This window comes from Poecilia mexicana, unplaced genomic scaffold (assembly GCF_051168715.1).
Source record: "Poecilia mexicana isolate PSO_F unplaced genomic scaffold, ASM5116871v1 scaffold_17, whole genome shotgun sequence".
NCBI lineage: Eukaryota > Metazoa > Chordata > Actinopteri > Cyprinodontiformes > Poeciliidae > Poecilia > Poecilia mexicana.
In genome coordinates, this window is record NW_028263386.1 from 8590095 (window position 1) to 8603710 (window position 13616).

At 38.8% G+C, this 13616-nt stretch overlaps 1 protein-coding gene across 2 annotated transcripts in view; it reads right to left on the bottom strand.

Moving 5' to 3' along the window:
- Positions 1-1077: 1077 nt before the first annotated feature.
- LOC106924132 (guanine nucleotide exchange factor VAV3-like) overlaps positions 1078-13616 on the bottom strand; it is a 63171-nt gene continuing 50632 nt past the window's right edge. Inside the window, exons 24-27 of one of the 2 annotated variants that reach the window (XM_088014968.1) lie at positions 12545-12632; positions 12070-12199; positions 4556-4704; positions 1078-2502 (exon numbers count right to left, since the gene is read on the bottom strand). In XM_088014968.1, the coding sequence (XP_087871094.1) occupies positions 2461-2502; positions 4556-4704; positions 12070-12199; positions 12545-12632 (409 nt within the window). In that variant the 3' untranslated portion in view covers positions 1078-2460. Of the gene's footprint in view, positions 2503-4555; positions 4705-12069; positions 12200-12544; positions 12633-13616 lie in introns of those variants that run through there. The other variant, XR_015765915.1, reaches the window with a different exon arrangement.

Consider the following 13616-nt stretch of genomic DNA (forward strand, 5'->3'; position numbering starts at 1 on the left):
TCCAATGAAATTTACTGCTGCAGGAAAACTGTTTTCAGAGTTTTTGACTACTTCATGAAAAAAAAAATCATGAAAAAAATCAATACATAATAAAATGCATGAACAGAAAGCTGCCAACACAATGTATCCTTATTTCTTATTGTAAGCTGATTGTATGTGCGATACAGCAAATATTTCTTTGTGCTTCTGCTTTACTGTTTCCATTTTCAAAAGATGGACTAAAGAATTATCTTTGAGATGTTGAAACCTTGGAATATTCTCTTATAAACAAACCCGGTGTGAAATTTCTTATATTTTGACCCCTGATTTTTCTGCTTTTTTCCTTAGCCTTCATGACTCTTAAGTAAAACAACCCTCTAAAATATCTAAAAAGTGTCCCAATGTGTGCAACTTTCAGATATTTTAACATCAAACCAATGCATCATTTTGTTTCCACTGTTTAATTTTGTGATATTTATTTCGTTTTATCTATTTATTTATTTAAAAACATTATTTTATCTATTTATTAAAATCACAATAAATAGATTGAATTTTGCAGCTGTTTGTGGCAAAATTAGAAAAAAGTTCAAGATGACTGTAAATATGTCGCTTGTCTTCACTGACTGTATGTTTGGATCCAAAAATTGTACAACAATATCCAGCTTTGAACTGAAAACAACATGAAATAAATCTTTTTGTGACTTAACGAATCAGTTCAATAAATAAGTTTCATTTTTAAAATTACTGACACAGTTTCTGATGACGTTCTAACTTATTATAATGCACCTATTCCCAGATTTTAAAGTAGTATTTTGCTGGAAGGATGAGACGCCGGAAGCGAAATTCGCCAAATTCGCTTCCAGAAATTAGAAAGTAAACAAGGCTTTGCAGCACCATCCTCCATGCAGCATAATTGCTTTCAGGTGTCTGTCTCTTCTGCTTGTTTAGCCGCATTTGAGAACCGCCAGTTCTCTGCCTGCTCCTCCACAACCGTCTCCAACCCAGCTGGGGTTTGTGATGCAACTGCAGTGGCATTGTTAATGCAATATCACATTTGTCTTAAAAGGAGAAAAGAATTGCCAATCAAAATTTCAAAAGTACAATTTGAATGGAAAGCTTTTATTAAATATTGATGTCACACACATGGTAAGCGGGTCGTTGGCGTTTGAAGGAAAATTCATCACTTTGACGCCCTTGTGCTACTTTGCTCCACAGTGAACAGCTGTTACATCACCCTTGAATCACTCATTTTCAAAGTAAGAAGAGTTGAGGTAAACACTAAAATCTTTGGAATGCAAAGGACTCTCAGGTTTCCACAGTGGATGCTCACGGTGAGGTATGAGATTGTACCACTAATTACATCACCCACTTATTCTGCATTGTTTTGCCTTTGATTGGATTTGTGGATAAGACCTTTTCATTAATAAATGCACATTAAAAAGTATCTTTTAAAGCACCGTCCTCTCACATGTCAGAAGTGATCTCGCATGTCTCACATGTGTGAGTGCAATCGTTCGCTATTCCTTCGACAGGTACAATTGTCCTTGGAGTGGATTTGAAATTCTGTTCCTGAAAATGGCGACCATGCGCATTGCTGGTGTGTGAATGTGTGACTGACTGAAATAACATCATGTAGAGCTGCACGGGTTTAAACAGAAGCTATCTGGGTGTAAACCATTTAAACTGTTCTATACAAAAAGGAATTATTAGAACTGAAATTTTGGCCCCATAATCTGGTGGAAATGTATCCTTTTTATGAGTTTTTTTCCCCCAAACAGGCGTCCTTCCTCTTCATGTCAAACAGAGTCTAACAAGCTATAATACTGAAACATTTCATAATTCTTTTCAAAAAAGAAGAATGTTAAAAAGTCCGGGATAGCAACAAATGAAAGTTCAAATCTGTCCAGTTTTTTTGAAGTTTGAAGAAGGGAAAAAAAAAAAAGAAAAAAAAAAGCTGAACACAAACGAAAAGAGAAGCAGTGAGGACTCCTGTGTTCCTGCCACGGTCAAAGCTCCTCAGCAGCTGAGTTCATCCCTGGGGGGGGAGAGTACCTGGGCGGTGCACTGTCAGCAGGATCTGCGCTTCGGCTAGACGACTGAGCCTTCCAGGTGTCGAAACATGATGACAGCAAAGGCAGGTATTACCACAGCCAAAGCAGTGATCAATAACAGGAGAAGGTGAGAGGGAACAGAGAGGGCAGACAGAACCACAACACTGCATGACATCTCTGGAATCTCCATTTTGCCAACCTCCTCCTCCTCCTCCTCCTCCTCCTCCTCCTCCTCCTCCTCCTCCTCCTCCTCCTCCTCCTCCTCCTCCTCCTCCTCCTCATGTGAGAGTCTACCGGCGACCAGGAGAAGATCTTAAAGGGTAGCACCGCTTCATCTCATGTCCCGGTTTTATCCGGGAAAGATCTGAGTAAAGGTACGGAGGGTGGCCGTCGTCGCACGTCGCCAACTTTCGCTTATCGTCTAGTGCAGTTAGTCTTCTTCGTCCACGTAAGTTGAGGGGAACCAGCCCACCTGAGAAACAGCAGAACAGAAAAGAATCAGGCACCAGCTCAAAGTTACACACACCCAAAAGAATCTTGCCAATTTGATCTTTTTATGTTATAAATCTCCGGTCGCAGAAACACAGTTATTATTTTTGGAATAACTAAATCAGAGCTGACAGGAATCCTACTCAGGCAGTAATGTAAGTAGACAGGCTTCACAGTGATCATTCGCAGCTGGTATTAAAATTCGCTCTGAGCGATCAGTTCACATTTTCCCCAATTTTGCGCAAATTAACACGTCACAGAGCAAGGCGACAAACATCCAGTGTGACATCACTGCTCACTTGAACTTACACACACTCAGTTCTTTCACAAAATAGAGTCACTGCTTGTCCAAATCAAAAGGACTCAGTGCAGGTGGTTGGGGCATCTGATCAGAATGCCCCCTCGGCGTCTCCTGTTGGACATTCTCCAGGTACTGATTCCGCTGTTCACAATGCATTTTGGGAGATTTTCTTAAACTGGGATCTGTCCAGACACATCCGCTCCTCGAGGGGAGTCTACTAATGATCCACTAATGCAGATACGAGAGTCCCAGTCCACTTCTGAGAGATTTTACCACTGTTCAGACATGATCAGATCATTCACAACAGGCATCAGCAGCAATGGACGTGATCAGGAATGGTGTAGGAAGTGAGGGAGTTAATGAGAGGAAAACAACCAACTACCTGGACTGAATATATAGGAACAGACTGGATTTTTTTTTTTTTTTTATAGTTCTGAAGGCTTAGATTTAGGAATTAGAATAAAATGAAATCTTGAACTGAGATGATGTGAGACATCAGTCAGGACTGTTTTTAGTCATCAACACTTTGCATATTTTTTTTATGTCTATAAAGTTTTTGAAATGAACAGGTATTAACATCCATATCTGGCTAAACTTAGTTATTTTAGTTTTGTCTGCACCTACCTGACATATGCAGAGTTTTTGATGAATCGGATAACAAAGACGACCAAGTTGCACAGACCCACTCTCTTTCTTTTTGTACTGAAACCACACTAATAGTGTGGAAGTTTTTATTAATTGGTTATTTCACATCTGCCACGCTTTGCCCTTTTGTGTGTTTTATGTGCTTCCATAAAACTTCAAACATACACTTCAGGAGAAAGGGCAAATATCACCACAGAAAGCATAGCTGTTTATTCTCCAAAACCCTTCATTATGGCTAAATTAAAACAATTCTAGAAAGATAAGCATGCCCAAATTCCTCCACAGAAATATATATAAAAAACCTAATTTGATGCTAAATGGCAATTGTTGTCACCAAGGGTGGTGCAGCAACTTTGTATTAGGATTAAGGGGCAATTACTTTTTCACATTGGGCCAGGTTGATTTTGAAAATCTTTTCCTCTTAATAAATGAACTTATCATTTCAAACTGTGTTTTTTCTGTGTACAAAACAGAAGAAATCTGTAAGAGGCAAATGGTTTTTAGAGCAATGTTGTTAATCCTGATGGTATCACCATCTCAGAGCACAGCGTGTGTTTTTCATCTTGGTTTGAAACTGGGGTGTAAATTTCTCTTTTAAAATAATACCCATGCGCAGCTGTTAATCATTATGAAATGATCTTGTGCTGTTGAAGAAAAATAAATATCTTGTGACGCATTTTTAGACTTTAAGTTGAGCAGCAGCGTGCCATGAGAGCGAGGCAGCGCTGTGCCCTTAGGCTATTGGTGAGAAAACGGATTGTTTTACTCTTTTACAAACATTTTCCTGTGAAGAAAGAAACATTTTCAGTACAACCAGAGAGCATGCTAATACTTCCAATGTTGCTGATAATAGTGATGAAATCAGACGTATGAATTAGCTAAGCTTCCTACTCTGGCTACATTGAAGAGAATGCTTTTGTCGTCATCTCACTCAAGAATCGTCCCATTACATTTCACTTATAAGATGACATAAAAAAGATTAAGAAAATAAAAATACAATGACTAAGTATTCTTTTTGTCTAGCAAAAAAAAAACAAAAAAAAAAACAGCCTAAATTCAAACCGTTTAATCAAAAGCAGCGGCAACTGACCTTGCCATCGACCTCTCCCCTCCACCAGCCGTTGGTCATCTTGGTGTAGATCCTGATAGTGTCTCCCTGCTGCAGAGAGAGCTCCCGCGTGTCTCTGGAGCTGAAGTCGTAACGTGCCACTGCGATACCGACTATCCTGGGAGAAATAACTGAGACATGGAAAGATCCTGTTATTTTTATTGCGATTCACTCTTTTCACTTTCATAGCAATCCCAAAATAGTTCAAATGTTTGCAATCCAGATAGATTCAAGCTGAAGTAAATAAAAACTACAAGAGAACTTCAGGTTGCCTGGTATGCATGGAGACATCTTCACCAGTCCAGCAGGTTGGGGCCCAGTAAAGGTCAGAGGTCATGGTTATTGTAGCTTTGTGCTGAACTTATTAAAAGTCAATCCAGGAGTCAGTTCACGTAATGCGTCCTCCCTTATCAGGATAAACAACATTCCTCCTTACACGTGCAGGTCAGGCCTCGTGTCACTTGTGAACACGGGTATGGAAAGGTTTGTCTGCCTTATCAGAGAAAATACAGATGACAGCTGTGAAGATACGCCGGACGAAAGGAGCGTATCCACTCCCGAGTGCACACAGAGGCACAATATAAGATGACAGGAGCTCTTACCATCAAATAAATATGCACCTGTACAGGATTTGTACTCGTCATGTTCCAAATACGATTTGTTACGTGGTGAGTGCATGATAATATGTTCGGTATTGCCGTGCATTTACGTCAGAGCAGTAAATTGCATGCTCTGAGCGTTTCTTCGCTATTTCTGGACTCTTTTGACCAAACCTGACATTTCAGTAAAATTCTACCAATTTTCATTTTCAACATATCTTGGACCGATTACCTGTAAAAGTGCACACATGTAAATTGCATTCCTTTTTGCCACTTCAAAGTAACTCTGAAACAAACTGGAGATAGGACAGTAACGTCTGCTATAAATTTAAATCACTAGTTTATGTTCTGATTTGTCGTTATGGGACAAGATAGAGTCGTAACACCGATGGAAAACATGGTGATGTATTGAACTATCAATAAAACATTACTAAAAAGTGAATTTATTTCAGTGATTCAATGAAAAAAGTGAAATTACATAACAAAATGCATTACATCCAAAGTGAGATATTTTAAGAATTTATTTCTAAAAACCCAGAACTTCATTTTTCATAAAGTTTAATATAAGACCAAAAACATTTTTTAAGACAGAAATGTTATATGACCTACACAATCACCCTCCACAAGGACAAGCTGCATAAGATCCCTGCTTGAAAACTTATTTTGTTTACTTTGTGTTGTATCCAAGCATGTCAATGGAAAGTTGAGTGGAAGGAAAAAGTGTGGTAGAAAAAAAAAATTCACAAGCAAGAAGGGTAACTGCAGCCACCACTCACATGTATCCAGAGTTTGGCCTGCAACTCTGCCCTCCTTGTGTTAAGCCATCTCTGAACCAGAGACAGCATCTGAAGCGTCTTTCTCTTAGGAGTCTCAAGGCATCTTTTCAGGTGAAACAGACGTTGTGTTTGATTTAGAAAACAAAGTTCCAGACTGTGGCGAAAGAGTGCGGAGGCACAAAATTGTCATCCTTGGTTCAAGAGTGGCTTAACGGCAGGAATGCAACACTTGCAGGCCGTTTCCTGGGTACCTGTGTGTGTGGTGGGTCTGGAAGCACAAACACTCAAGCCGCAATTCATACTTTGTGAATCTTCAGTAAATTATTAAATTGGCTTCATTTTACAGGCCTCTTAAGGCTGAAGTTATTGCTTGTGCACCTCTTTCTGCCACAGTTCTTTGTAACACTAAACTTTCCACTCATATGTTTGCATACAGCATGCTGTAAACTGTCAACATTTCTGATTAAGTTTCAAATTTATCACAGTGTGTGTGATTAATCTTATTACTTTTATCTGAATTACTGAAATAAATACACTGTTTGGCAGAAATGAACCATTCTACTCCATTCAGATGTATCTATATCTTACTTAAAATGTAATAAATGAAGACAGTTATGCTTCAAGAACTCTGAAATATGAGCATGCAGCTCAAAAGAGACAAAGAAGAGCAGAAAAGCTGCACCTGTACCTGACCAGAAAGGCGAGAAGGAGGGAGGAACAAAGCCGCAGCCGCCAGAAGGAACTACAGAGAAACATAGCAAAAGATGGAGGAGGAAGTGAGGGAAGTGGGAGGTGGGTAAGGGGGGCGGGAGGTTCAGTCCGTAGTGGGAGCAAAGAGAGAAAACATAAGCAAAGTAAACAGAAGTTTGACAGAAAGAGTGTGTGTGAGATGGCGGAGAGGAGCGGAGAAAGCAGAAAAGTTGTCAAAGTCAAAAATACAAGGAAAAAGAAAATACTGCTGAAGTGCTGTGAGAGAAATGGGCAAAACAGTGAAGCAATCAAACAAAACTGTCACTTTACGAGGCACATCTCATTCATTTTAGTATCGGTATTAAGCAGAGACATAGCAGTAAGTGGTAAAGAGACCAATAATTTGACAAGGCTGCGTCAGTGTAACAAAAGTAAAACATATCGAAAATTCATGGATGGATGGATTCAGGAATATTAAATTATTGGGGATTAGGAGATCTTGATAATCTAATCTATTGGCATCAGCAATCCTTTCAGCTTCAATCCAGGTGAGCAGAACCAAATGAATGTGGTCAAGATTGGTGGTTTGACTAGGACATGTCTAAAAACTCGGACAGGTCATTTCAGAAGGTACACTACTAGTAAATAGTAAAAAAAAAACACTAGTAAATATACTTGTGTGAAGTAAAATCCCAGTGTAAATCCGGATGCTCTGTGTTAGTGAACATTAATGAACCAAAATCACCAAAAAGCAAACCACACAGGTCAGGAAGAAAGTTGTGGAGAAGTTTAAATCATGGTTCGGTTCTGAAACAATATTTAAAGTTTTGAGCGTCTCACAGAGCTCTGTTCAGGTCATCAGCTTAAAACCAATCCACAAAGCTCTAATCAGAAAAGCAGCCAAGAGCCCCATGGTGACTCTGGAGGAGCTGCAGAGATTCACAGCTCAGGTGAAAGGATGTGGGCCGACTAAGATTGGAAAGAAGAAAGTCAATGTTGAACAAATTCAAATCAACACAGCAAACGTGTTGAAGAAGGGACTTAAGTCAGATGAAACCTAAAACAAAGGATGCAGATTATGATTTGTGCATCTGTCAACTTGATTATTAAATTAAATCAAATCTTAAACCTGGTAAGTGTATCATTTCAACTTATTTAAAGAATCGATTTATTGCAGGCGTACTGGCTTTAAGATTTTCATCAAAGAAATACAACCAGAAAACACTATAGATAAGTCATCTCTTAAAGATTTTCCAAGCAGATATTTAATTATCATTACACAGCAAATCATTTTCTGGTCCCAGCATTAACACACACAGACAATGACAAGCACCAAGTCAGTCACAATTAAAACGTTTAGAAGGGGATTTCCCAACGACTTTTCTTAATAAACTTATAGCGTTTCTGTAGTTCTGAATCTCCGTGTGTGTTTGCTCAGTCACACATTTTTCTCTATTCATTGCTATGCAGCACCTTGTTTTGAGATTCAAACCTTTTTTTTTATTTATCATTTTGCTTTTTGCATGACATCTATCTCTCCACAGAGGCTGTTTACCTGACAGAGAATACAGTGCCCACACTAGTGCGTCGACGGGGGTGGACGACTTAAGGCAATAATAATCCACCCCGCAAAGCACAGAGGCAGCCGTGGCTCTGTCAAGGTTTCATGAGAGAAGGTAGTGCTGTGAGTGGCAGCAGAACACAAAAGCACCTCTTACAGAGACGCTTTGAAGCTCCGCGCGCTCTGAGACCGACTCTGCCAAAAGAAGCGGAGGGACAAGGATGCAGCAGAATTTTACATCCAAACAGACACAAAGGCCCAAGTCTGACTTTGTTCCAGCGCTCATCTGCTCGCCCTGGCTGCTGGCTGTTTACACATGCGTCTCTCTTTAAGTTAAGACAGTTTACCTCCAGCTGCCTCCCGCTCATCTAGATTAGATCACATCTGCAAACTTTTCCCAGTTTTGCGGAAGCCGCCGTGGTCCCTCCGTTGGACCCGGGGTATTCCCCCAGGTGTATGCCAGCAGGCGGCTGTCACAATGTTTTTTTTTTCCCCGTTGCTGGAGCCAGCCCAAGTGAAATGTCATGTCCTGTCAGTAAGATTGTGAAGCCATCTCGCAGCTAAGCAGAGTTCGGAGTGTGACGTTTTGGAGTAGCAGGCTCTTGGTGGTTGCCTAAGGCACTTTAGCCCTAACTGGGACCTCCCTGCCAAGACTGGTGAGCTGCTCAGGCTCCTTTTTATTTATCTGTCAGTAAGCTTCCCAATCTCTCTGTTGTTTTTAGCTCAGTCCCTTACTTTCTATATCACCTTACTCCTATATGCATCTTTCTTTTAACAAAGAAAACGGCAGCAGAAACAAAGAAATGTTGAAATAAAGAACTAGATCAATTGCTTTTTTGGTAGAAATTATAATGTATAAGTGTTGGATTAGTTTTTGATGAAGGGAGAGTCCGACCACTGCTCAGGTGTAGCAGAGGAACAGGTAATGAGTAGATCCAACTGGCAGTCAGTGAGGTCATTTGTGAGCTTCCATGCAGCAAACAGGTGAGGCAGCACTATAACGTGTTGGTTATTCTCTGAAACTGAGTAAAATTGGGTTGTTTCAAACATTGTTCAGAAAAATGGCATACTTTAATTTAAAAAAATAGGAAAGGAAACATAAAGTAGCACAGAAACTGCTAGACTGTTATTTTACTTCTATTTATTAGCCTATCCAGCAGATTGTAGTCATGATTGTAGAGGTACTAGCTCTTTGAAGCGAAGACATTATGTTTTTTTTTTCCTTTTTGGTATTTTCTTTTTAGAACGTATCAATAATTTGTAGTTTTACAAACTCTTCTGCCTCAATAATTCACACATGAACAGATGAACTTCACAAATTTTAGGAAACAAACAAAACAATCCTGAGGCACAACTTGAAAGATAAACTTTGAGAATTTCCAGAAACTTGAAAAAACATTTTTTATCAAGACCAATTTTATTCTTAGGAATGGTTTAGATCCTTTGCTGAGTGCTTTCACTGAAATGCTTGCTAAAATAAAATATAGTTCTCAAAGAGACACTTAGTAGGGAGGAGCTAACACAGATAAACGTACAGGGGCATTAGCACAGTTCCAACTCAAACCCTGCCAGTGAGTATTGTAGCAATTAGATGCATATATAAAAGAAGAAACCCTCCTATGGTCCCATTTTTTAAAATGACATTCTAAATGGGTCACTAATCCTCAAAGAACACATTAACTGGACTAAAGAGAAACAGTGCGACATTTTATTGACACACTGTCTGCCAGATGGCACCAAAACACTGAATTAAATCCAGAGTACACTATGAAGCATGGTGGCTGAGGCATAATGATATGTCAAACTTTCTATTATTTTACACACTTAAGTTTCATGCATCTAGAGATGCAGTCCAGAGTTTCTGATTTGTAGTTTAACGATTTATTCTGGATCTTTCTGTGCTCTGCTCTCTGTACTTTCCCTGCTGAGTTTTCCTTTCTCCCGTTGGCTTTGGGCTCTTTCTTGTGAAGTTGTGTTCTGTTTTCGTATTGTTTTCTAGTTTGGGGTCTCTGTGTGTTTATTTTATGTTCTGCCACTCATAGCATTTCTATCCCCTCTGTTATCTGTTTTTCTCTTTTAGCTGCTCTCACTATGGTTGCTCGATTGTCAACCCTCCGTGCTCCAGGTTTCTCTTCTCAGTTCTTGGATATGTCTGCTTCATGTTTCCTTTTGGACTTTTTTTAGACTTTGTCCCTTGGATTTTTTTAAGTTCTGTTTGAATTATTAAAACTTTCAGCTTTTGCTCCCCTCCTTGTCTGTATTTGTGTCCTTCGAACCCACCGCTTGTGACAGGGGATGTCTTTCACACCGGGGTGTCAGGGCAATTTATCACATACCAAAGATGATGGGTCAGTTTGAATGCATCAACAACTTGAAGAGGCCATGTTGCCTTATGTTGCCTTCAACATAAGAAATTCTTTTTTGTTACAGGGCAATGACCCCAACCACACCAGTAAGTTTGTAGAATCCCCAAACCTGAATACAAAAGAAAACCAAACATGCTGTTTCTTAGACAAAACCAAGAAATCTAGAGTTATGGATGCAGAAAACTATATTTGTTCATAGTTTTCAGAAATTGGTGAACTCCAAGCAACAAATGTATGGAGTACAAATAGTTCTTAGAAAGCTATGTTTTCATTTATGCAGTAAATATTTGAGGTTTTATGAAAAATGCAGACACTACAATTTTTTTTGAACATCCCAGAACTCACTTTTCTTCACTTTTTCCGAAGTAAGAACAAATTTGATCTTTTTTTTCTTCATTCTCTGATTTGGAAAAGAACGCGCAGTGTTCCCAGTGTATTTCATCTGCTGAATGTTTTATAAATGGCCTGATCTGGTGTAGCATTTTTCTACTCATATTGAACACTCAAAGTGCTTCAACTTAGAATAACATTCACTCAACCAGACTCACAACATTCACTCAGCAAAAGGCAGTTCAGTAGGCAAGTTGGGGTTAAATGCCTTGCTTAAGGGAACACTGGCATGACAGCTGAAATAAAATCAACAACTTTATAATGGTGAGATATTTAATCTTACCATTGATCCACAGCTAAATTAAAGGAATTTTATGAATTTTACTCTCTTTTTAGTCTACACTGCTAAAATTCTGAACATGACTGTACATTGTCCCACAGTTATAGAGTAAATACTATAGGAAAACAAGCAAGAAAATAAGAAAGGTTACTCAAGATAATACATTTGAAATCTATTAAAGGGAAGTCATCGTTTTAAGATTCAAATACTCTGGATCCAATTTGTTCTTGTCTTGCTCAGAAACATGGCCAGAGCTGGACAAATTAGTTGGCATATCAGATTTTAAAACTTAACTGATCAAAAGGTGAGTAGGCTTGTCTTCATCTGAAAAATGGGGAGCATAAGTAGGGCGGGACGCGTAGGGGACACAGCAGAAAGGGTTCAGCCAGAGTGCTAGTCATGACAGAATCACTGCTTTATAAGTTAGAGTGTTTTACTTCCCAAGAGCGAAACGGTTTGATTGAAGCAAAAAGTTAAGGTTGTTGGGTGAGATCTGAGCAAACTGTTTCATAAAACAACTTGTATTTATTTTATGTGATAACATAGAAAGGATTCAGCACAGACTGTGCCTGTTATACACAGTTGGCAGGTAAGCAGCCTTCCAAAAAAAAAAAAAAAAGAACAAAAATCACCTTTTTCCTTTTTATCTGATCTCTCTTTTTTTTATAGCAAAAGCCACAAATGCTGGTCTTGGAAGCAGGTCAAAACAAAAACCTTGCTTAGGATGTCTTTCAGATATAACCGGCTCAAGATGTGATCTGAGCATGTAGCGTTTCCACCTATCAAGCAGAAAGTGTCAGGGAAGAAACCTGGATGTTTGCGAAGCAGACTCACCGTTGCCAACCTTGGTAATGGCCTTAGGCATGTTTCCATTGGACAGTTCTCGGTAAGGAACCTGCAGAGTGGTGTCAAGGCTGCTGAATCCCTCTTTCAGTGAGTGTTGTTTATAGTACTCTACCAAGTCCTGTGTGAGACGAGCACAAGAAAATACCTCAACGAAACAGGGGCTGAGTCTGGGTTATATTTGCACCAAAGTTTAGGTACTGCACCTTTGATTTTGACATATCTTGATGTTGACTCATGATCATATATTTATATTTTTTATGGAAAATCTTATTTGCAGGTGCTGCAAGTATTTGCTAATTACATATTTTAGCTGCTCATTTTCCAGCATGAATACAAAAAGATAAAAAAAAAAAAAAAAACAAGTTCATATATCTCAACTGAGCAGCAAAAGTATTGTCAATTAACTCTACAGAGTTCTGTGGGAACAGATAAAAAAAAATCCATACAAAGTCAAATGCGTTACCAGCACAGTCTTGAACAGGCGGCTCTCAGCGATGTAAAAGCATCCGTCCTTGGTCAGAATCTTAATGTGCTTGACTTTATCGTTGAACCTGTGGAGGGTAAAAAGGACATGGACTGATAGTCAACTATACATACTTTTACCTCCGTTTGGTCTCTAAGGTGAACCATAAGGAGTAGCTGTCTGAGAGATTAGTTGGTTGTCATGCAAGAAAGTATGTTTGCATAACAAACTGAATAGAAAAACTTTTTTTTCTTTGAATAAATACGTAAAGTGTCGTACCTAGTAATTATGTATTTTAAGCCATATTTTAAATGCATTATTTAGAAACTGGTACTTTACTCATAAGACTTTATGCCATTAAGGAGGTATTAATAAAATTCTATGTAATAAACCAATTACCCAAAGAGCATATTCTAAGAAGTGAATACATTTTTACCTTGCTGGATTACAAAGCAATTTCTTACAGTTCAATTAATAATGTTTATTTATTTGGCATTCATCACCACAGTATAGAATATGTTTTTATTATAACACATTTGTCACAAAAACAGAAAAAACAACTAATTAATGCAATTACTTAGTCACAGCCTTGTAAACAATCCAACAGCCAGGAGCAGAAATGGCGTGTTGAGCAGTGCGATCACGTCTTTTACAGCCGTGGGAAGATGCTTGGTAGATGCATGCTGGTGTTTGTCTTCTGTTTCTCTTAATAGATTAAGTTCATGATCATCAAACTCTCCCTCTTTCCCCTTTCTTGTCTCTAAGAAGTAAAAGTGGTTTTCTAAGATTTACAGAATAATGTTGGGAAGCAGTTTCCTACGTTCAAGCTAAATTAAATGGTTGATCTTAAACCATTTTTGATCATAATCATATTTTATTATTTGTGTACAATGCAAGAACCAACACAGTGGAGTTGGAGCAGCTAATTGCTTCCTATATAGTGAACGATAACATTCTTTTATCTCATTTGGTGCTGTATTACCAGGTGTGTGTTTCTTTGCTTCCTGTGTGGCTCTGAAGCTCTGGAACATCGTCCCAATGTCCCTACGATTCACAGACTGCACACACTCCT